Raw genomic sequence first — 8,961 nt, forward strand, 5'->3', positions numbered from 1 at the left:
TCAGAAAGACTCTTTGCAGTGGATTTAGACATATAACTTTTAGAAATTATGAGTTCAAAATGATGCAAAAATCCCTTGTTGGTCATCATTGCTGGTTGGTAGGGCACCTGCTTGTGACTGTGATAATTTATATATTAATATAGAAAAGACATGTGTATGAACTATCCTTGCAGGTTACCAAATAGTTACAGAAAGGTCTTCTTTGTAAAAGTTATTCTTTGTAGAAAGTTCTTATATTGGTTAAATAATATGGTGTCTGGGATATACTCTAAAATACTCCAGGAAAATAAAGTGGCAGAGGATATCAGAATAAGACTTGGCCAAATGTTTTCATTACTAAAGCTTGAAATAGGAAATTCACTGTATTATTCCCTCTGCTTTTATGTAGGTTTGCCATAATTTTTTAAAGAAGTATTTTATGAACAGTGGGATTATTTTTTTAAGAGACCAGAACCCATTTCCCACTAAGGAAATTCCTCAAGGTGCAGTTCTAGGCTAAGATGTAAGGTACATGTTTTTGTGCCACAGTCTCAGCACTAAATTTGCCCTAGACCTTCCAGTTACTACATCACTACTATGGACATTGATTTGGAATTTGTTAATTAACATTTTGTAGCAATTCAGAGGGAGTTTATGTTTTAGTTTATAATATTGTTAGTAGTATAATGATCATCGGTCATACGTGTATATATATCAAATGGTATAGATTTACAGTGTTGTACTATACGTGAGTCACATATAATTTTAAATTCTCTAGAAGCCATATTAAAAAGGAAAAAAGGAACAGTGGGATTAATTTTAATAATAGATATTATTGAACCCAATATCCAAAATATTTCTACATGTAAACAACATTAAAAATGATTAATGAGCTATTTTACATTTTTTTTTTTAAATACAAAGTCTTCACAATTCAGAATACAGCAAATCTCAATTTAATTGACTAGCTACATTGCAAGTACTCTGGAGCCACACACATGGCTGGTGGCTACCGTTATGGACAGCACAGGTATAGAAAGAGCTGATGATCATAAAATCTTGTATCCTATGCATCTTTACCCCTATTCCATCCTTCAGAGGCAACCCTTGTTTTAACTGTTAATTTTTAGTTACTCTGTTGTTGCCTCCACTTTTAAAAGTTACATTATTATGACTATGTAAATATTGTTCAGGCAAATATTGTACTAGGCAAACTTGTATGCTAGAATTACATTTCCTTCTCTATACGGGTCTAACGTCATGACTCTTACCTAGGCCACCAGTTAGTGCTCCAAACATCAGGCTCAAATAAATCTTCCTTACTGTGTTATTCTTAAAATCACGTGAAGTGTTACTCCAATTGTTACTAAGACTCTTTCTTGCTGTTAATTTTTCTGGAGTTTTTAATTGCTGCCTTTTTTTTTCTTTCCCTATGTATCTTAATCACATCTTCCTCCTCCTGTATCAGTGACTAGTAACTGTGCAGGCCTCCTGTAAATCTGCCATCCTGGGTCTTCCTTAGTTACTCTCTTGGATTATATCCATTATTTATTGGATTCCATGGCTTTCTCTGTCTTATAAATTACTTAGAAAAAGTGTGTAGAAAGATAACTTGGAGCCCTTCCATGTCCGAAAATGTCTTCATTTTGCGTTCACATTTGATTGAGGTTTTCTGGGGATAACAGGATAGAAACAAGGCTAGAATATACTAGAGGCGAAGGGATTGGGAAATAATAGTCTAGAAATAATAGGAGACAGTCTGCCTGATTTAGCCCCAGAAACACTTTGGACTCAGAGTCAGTTAGAACAAAAGAGTGAGAAGTCCAGCAACTCTCCCTGTTTGGGAGTCCTGTCTCCCAAACAGGGAGAGTGGCAAATAAAAAGGACGGAACAGAATGGAAAAGGAAAGGAAGCCACAGCCTAGAATGTACCAGATTTTCAACCCAAACTTTGAAAGCTTTGTTTCCTTGTCACCAGGCATGAAAAGATGCCACTACAAAGTTAGATGACAATGGAAATGAATTAAGTGTTGGTATATTGGCTTTTGGTAGTTGCTGGCACACTAGGACCTAATGCTGGCCTGTGGGAACCAAAAGGCTGATAATTGGCTCTACACCTGCACATTTATCTGTTTTGATTTTAATTCAACAATTTTTACTTATTTATTTTGTAGAGATGGGGTCTTGCTATGTTGACCAGGCTGGTCTCAAACTCCTGGGCTTAAGCTACTCTCCTGCTGCGGCCTCCCAAAGTACTGGGATTACAGGCCTGAGTCACCGTTTTCAGCCCAACATCCACATGTTTAAAGCAAAATCTGTGGACCCATGACGTTGCTTTGCCCCATCCTGGTTAGAGTTACCATCAAGTCCCACTCGGAGAAGAGACTTGATGGTAAAACAGTTCTATTTTTATAGTAGTAGAAGAAATTCCAGCTAGCAACATAATCCTCTTCTTAAATGTAATTGTACAGCTAACAGTCATCACGCATATGAGGGTAGCCAGCAACGTGAGAGACAAAATCAACCTGGAGGACAATTTAGTAAAGAGACTAGACCTCTTTTATAAAATTATAATTACTATGTAGCAGAAAGGAGCCAGGACAAGAATGAATAAACAGATTGCAAATATTATTGCTGAAATAAAAATGTTCAATAGGAGGACTAAAGTCAAAAAAAAAAAACTTCCCAAATACAAAAAGAGAAAACATAGAGAACCAATTCAGGCTATTAGTAATCTAGAAAGAAGAAAATGGAGAAGGAAATGCTATCATGTGGAAGAGAATTTCCTAGGGATGAATAAAATTCATCGAATGCCCAGCAACAGTGACTGACAAAATACTAAGATACTTCATAGTAATACCGTATCATATCAAGGAGAGGGAGAAAGAATGTCAGTGTTCTTAGCCAAAGAACCATATTTTCAGTGCAGCCTTTAGCACATGGGGAGACACACACACACACACACAAAGCTATCGTTTGTTTAGCTTTGTGATGGCAGTATTAGAAGTTTAGGTTGAAAATTTGGTGTATTCTGGACTGTGACTTTCTCCCCTTTGTATCCTGATTATATTCAGGAAATTTGTTAAAATCACTATTAGGGATTTTCTCATCCTCAGTCTTTTCCTATTCTCTATAAATCTTTAATAAATCTCACACTCTCAAAAGGTCAGAGCATTTGAAATAAAAATCTTAACAGTATTGAATATTGGTATATTTCATCCATACAATCAGGAACAAATTTAATAATAGGAAAGGAAACAGGTACATTATATGTGTTTCTGTATATTTATGTTTATGTTTTTATTTACATATGTATACTGAATATATATTTGTTAGTGCTTACAGATCACATACTATGTTTCATCAACTTTTAAGGTTTCATTAACTATAAAAATGTCATTTTATGAAACATTAAAGAAAAATATTGCAAATTAACTCATGACCTTATAAAGTACGTCTGGATTTCAGAGATGTTAAATGTGAAAAAATATCTTAGAATTCATTAAATATGCTTAGCAATATATGATACTATGCAGTAGATGCCATTGTTTTCTTGAATAGAGGCTTCAGTTTTCTAAATCATTTTCCACTTATAAAGATTAAAAATTAGTTCTGTTAAAAATATGTATCTTCTATTTGGAGATGGCAGTTCAGGGAACTATTAGAAAATCTTTATATATACCTGAATTTTTAAAATCTGTAGCTATATATGTCAAGGTGCTCTCTGTGTTCATCTCTACATGAATGAGATTATGAATATTAAATATGTTTTATTTTGCTTGTCTTTGTTACTTTTCTGTAATAAGAATTATAATTCCTGTTCTTAAAATAATAAGTTTATTTAAGGAAAAAGGGGTAAAAGCAAAAATCTGCAGAATTTGGGTCTGAGATAATACCATTTCAAAGCACTGTGATACAAATTACTTATATATGTTATATACTGTGTGTGTGTGTTAACTACCTTTATTTGGGGGCTTGTTTTGCATACATGTGAAGGAAATGATTGTATATAAGGATTTAATTAAATCTGTTTATACCAAGAATTATATTTAAGCGAATATGGTTTCATTGGATATTTAAGCATCCAGGTGTGATCAGGGAGTTCAGGGAAAGGAAACCTTTGGTACATAAAACTTTTTTTTCTTTCCTCTTTGACCAGGATTATAACCAAAACAGATGTGTGAGAGGTGACAGAGAGAAGAGGCCATTGGTCTCAATAAGAATGCCCTGCTTTCTGCATCTCTGTTTCAGAAGACCAAGAGGGTGACTTACCAGACTGAGTATTTCTGGGGACAATACAAGTACCTGGGCATGAATTTCCATTTCGATTCAGATGGGACTGGAAACAACCAACCATTCAATTTTATGAATCTTACTGGACATTATGGATTTACTGGAATTATTCCAGACATTATGCCCTTTGGTTGTCACTACCTTGCAAATGTGTAAGAGGAAAATGCGCTAATGTGGCAGTGACTGTAAAACTGGCACATGGCATTTATTAATCCTTAAGAAAAGTGTGTGTACTATTTTTCAGTATAAATATAATGAACATGTTAGAACTGTTTCTTGAAAACCTTTTTATTACTTTTGCGTGAATTTATTTAACAAAGATGTTTTGTCTTTTGTGTAAGGGAGGTTCTAGAGGCTAGATATTTAATTGTAAATATGTGAGGAAACTCAATGCAGAATTCAGGATAAAAATTTTAAAAGCACAGGTATTTGGGAATTGAAATGTTAAGATACCCAGAACAACATTAAATCGATGAGTGAACTTGTGAGAGTGGTAGCATTTCAAATTTCAAAAGACTTATCCTGTATATATATATATGTATATATATATATAAAATATTCAGCAGCACCAAGTTTTATAACTATTGTTTGTTTGACTTTATTAATACTAGAATATGTAGTCTCAGCCTTAATTTTACATTTACATTATTTTGTAATTTTTTATTACTATTTTTAAGGGGTTAAAGAGAACATACATTCTCACATTAATGTACTTTCTGGTAGAAAGTTGCTGCAAAAACATTTGAAATGTATATTAACCTAATGTATGTCATATATATGTCTTTGTGTAAGTTCAAGACTATTGATCTGTGAAGTTATTTTGTAAGGACATACATTTGGTAAGTTTGTGTCCCAGGAAATGTATGTGTTTTTAAACCCTTTCTAAATATGCAGGCCATTAATAAATAAGATTGTTTCTTCCCTACTGAATAGATGATAAGTGTTTTTCTTTTTTAAAATTGGAAGCTTCGTAAAGGTTATCTTGTTAAAAAACTGTGATGATGTTAACCTATCTTTATAATTGGAAATTATTTAAACTGTTTGTTGTTACAGAGGAAACAAAATGGTAATTATAGAATTAGCTGTAGGGAAGATTGGCTCCCATAGTACTACAGGTTGAGTATCCCTTATTCAAAATGGTTGGGACCTGAAGTGTTTCGGATTTTGTTTTTTTGTGGGGTTTTTTTATTATTATTTTGGAATATTTGCATTATATTTACCAATTTGGCATCCCTAATCCAAAAATCTTTCATTAGAAATTGGAAATGCTTCAAGGAACATTTCCCTTGTGTGTCATATCTGCGCTCAAATGTTTTGAATTTTGGAACATTTCTTGTTTCTGATTTTTAGATTAGGGATACTCACCCCGTACCAATATTTGGAGTCCTTAGACATTAGATTATATGAAAATGATTGATAGGTGAGAAAGGTTAAAGAGAAATGACTTTTTAGGAACTAGACTTGAAAGTATAATTAATATGTGGAACTAGTTTGCTTTTATAATTCATTGTATCAAGAAGGAGTCATGTTTTAAATCCAAGGCATTGAGACTATCTAGAAGCAAAAAAATTGGTTTTAAAAATTCTTTTTATTAGAAGCGTGTTTAAAAACATGTCTTTTTTTTTCCCTTGAGCGACAGTGGCCTCACTACCTTGCCCAGGCTAGTCTTGAACTCCTGGGTTCAAGCAATCTTCCTGCCTTGGCCTCCCAAGTAGCAGGGATTACAGACATGCACCAACATGCCAATTTTTATTGCTTAAAATGGTGAATTCTATGGATATTATCTAGCACCAAGCCCATATCTGTACATTTTTGTTCATTTTATAATACTGGAAAGAATGTTCTATCAGTAAAATAAGGTTTTAAGTATGAATATCCATTTTTGTGGAGTTTTTCTACCCTGTAAAAATTAACTTTGTGGTTCCCAGTAATTACAGTAAAAAGTTTTTCTATATTTTCACAATTGGATTTATCTAAGGATATTTCTCAGCATATTAAGGAATCCTTTTCTACATTTGAGCAAATACTGAGGTTCATATTGTACCAAATAATAATAAATTGCTTTTGTGTTTAATATGTAACATGTAAGAACAATTGAAATTTTCTTCTAAGATTTAATACTAGTCTTTTAGTATAAAGGAATGTAACTGGAGAAAAAAATTAATGCTACAGCCATTTATCCTGTGTTATGTGTTATATAATCTGAAATTTGTCACAATGTTACAATCAGGAAGTTTTTTTTCTGGTTTCTTCTTCCAAAGGAAAATAATAGCCTACTTGTATTTTGAAGTAACTGAAATAAAACTCTCTCCAAGCCTTTTTGCACATTATGTTCATCAGGTTTCATGCGTACATTTGGCCAGGCCTATGGTAAAAATAGGCTCAATTTACTTAACATTTTTATGGAGTTTTTGGTATAAGATTCTTTATAGAGACTAAAATTTGTTGCATATATAACATTCAGATTATTTTAAGTGAAATTGGCTCCTATTGTTAAATATTAGTGCTAAAAAAAAGTTCAGTCTTCTAAACTGTCTATACTTTGGCTTTATGACTTGATTACTTTATAGTCATTATGAAATTGATGGGGTTAATTCCATTGTATTTTTAGTATAGAATTTTCAAATAATACATTTTAGTAAAAAACTTGAATGTTTAATTTTCATGCCGTGAAACTGGTGAAAAATATTAAAAGCAACCATTTAAAACCTCTGGAAATGGTCCTGAGGACAAATGGCAATTAAGAAACATCTATTCAAGAACATTTACAAAAATTCAGTAAGGAAGATGAGAATCTGTGGTAGTTTGAACCAAGACTGACTACTCACTTCCACCTCCAAGCTCAGCAAGCAGACTAATGCAGCCAAAAATGCTGGGTTCCTTATCCCACCATCTCCCAGCCAGAAGTTTTTTTCCCAAAAGGAGCGAGACTGTAGTGATTCTTGTCCTGCCTTCAGCTGCCTTTTGCTAGCACTAAGTCCTGGGTCAGTGTGGCCAAGCGGTGAGAGCTGTCTTCTCCCCACTAGGCCACAAAACCTTGAACACATGTGCTGAGATTGCTGGGGCCTTGATAACCCTCTGGCTCGTGAAGTAGGGTTCTACCCCAGGAAAAGCAAGCCAAGAGGATCTCAGGCTACTGCCCCCTTCCATTGCACTCAGCTTCTAGAGCTAGAATGCCAGCTCAAGCTTGCCATTGTCCCCACCTCTAGCTCCAGATCCTGGCTCAGAGATTTTTGCCTGCAAAGGAGGTAGGATGAAAACAAAACAGGTAGCTCCTAATCTCTTTCCAAAGGAACTGACTTTTAAAAAAGAGCATGAGAAGTTTAAACTAGAGAGCTCTTTGAAAAACAGTAGAAATTATGCTGTTGAAGGCTGTTGTGATACCTGGGTTCTTAGTTTAAAAGAATTTTAAAAAGAGACACACAGCAAAAGAAGTGCAACATAGAGTAATTTATTGTAAAGGAGAAAGAATATTTTGAAAGTGAAGTGCAGGATAGACAGTACACCCTGAGAGAAAGGATTCAGGGCAGGCTGCTCTTATGGGTGAGACTGCAAAGACTACACTAGTGTAAATAATAGAGCAGTAAGCCAGCAATTAGTGGAGTTGAACAACAGGGTATTTGGTCAGAGGAAGAAGTGCACAAGAGTACCCAGGATTTCTGGGGCATACCAAAAGCTGTGCCTCCCTGAGGAAGAACTTGAGAAACAACGCTGTTGGGATTAGGGAAGGATAGACTTTGCTAAAATAATCCATCCAGGCACTAAGCTTAAGCAAATAATAATAACCAAACCAGAGGGAGGTGAACTAGTAGAGTAACTACAGTATGTTATTTAAAATGTCCAGTTTCCAACAAAAATGTATGAGGCATGCAAAGAAACAGTGTGACTCATACACTGGAAATAAAGCAGGCAGCAAAAACTGCCTGTGAGAGTGATCAGATGTCAGATTTAACCAAAAATTAAAGTACCCATTATAAATAAATATATTCACAGAACTAAACAAAAGCTTGATTAAAGAAGTAAACATTATGACTGTCTCATCAAATAAAGTATATATCCTAAGCAAACTAACAGGAACAGAAAACCAAATACCACATATTCTCACTTATAAGGGGATGTTAAACTTTGAGTACACATGAACATAAACATGGGAACAATAGACACTGGACTGCTGGGGTGAGGAGGTGGGAGTGGGTTGAAAAACTACCTATTGGGTACTGTGCTTGCTACCTGGGTGCAATATACCCATGTAACAAAGCCACACGTGTGTACCCCCTATATCTAAAATAAAAGTTGAGATTATATGTGTGTGTTTATATACATAATTGATGTATATATATCAATAAAGAGAAAAATGTTTAAAGAACCATGTGGCAATTCTGGAGTTGGAAAGTGCAATATCTGAAATTTTAAAATTCACCAGGGGGCTTAACAGTAGATTTGAACTGGCAGAAGAGAGAATTAGTGAATTTGAAGACAGATTGATAGAGATTATGTAAAAACTGAACAGAGAGAAAAGGCAATGAAGAAAATAGGGCCTCAGAGAAATGTGGGACACCATTAAGTGCACATTGGTGCACTTAATGACACAGAAGTTAGGAAAAATATTCAAATACATAATGGCTGAAAACTACTAGAAAACAATAACCTATACATCCAGGAAGCTGAACAAATTTCAAGCAGGATGACC

At 34.3% G+C, this 8,961-nt stretch overlaps 1 protein-coding gene across 2 annotated transcripts in view; it reads left to right on the forward strand.

Moving 5' to 3' along the window:
* The window catches only part of SMCHD1 (structural maintenance of chromosomes flexible hinge domain containing 1), a 154,010-nt gene extending 147,420 nt beyond the window's left edge, over positions 1-6,590 (forward strand). Inside the window, exon 48 of one of the 2 annotated variants that reach the window (XM_030810685.1) lies at positions 4,138-6,590. In XM_030810685.1, the coding sequence (XP_030666545.1) occupies positions 4,138-4,162 (25 nt within the window). In that variant the 3' untranslated portion in view covers positions 4,163-6,590. The remainder of the gene's footprint in view (positions 1-4,137) is intronic. The other variant, XM_030810686.1, reaches the window with a different exon arrangement.
* The last annotated feature ends 2,371 nt before the right edge of the window (positions 6,591-8,961 follow it).

Source organism: Nomascus leucogenys, chromosome 4 (genome assembly GCF_006542625.1).
Source record: "Nomascus leucogenys isolate Asia chromosome 4, Asia_NLE_v1, whole genome shotgun sequence".
Lineage (NCBI taxonomy): Eukaryota > Metazoa > Chordata > Mammalia > Primates > Hylobatidae > Nomascus > Nomascus leucogenys.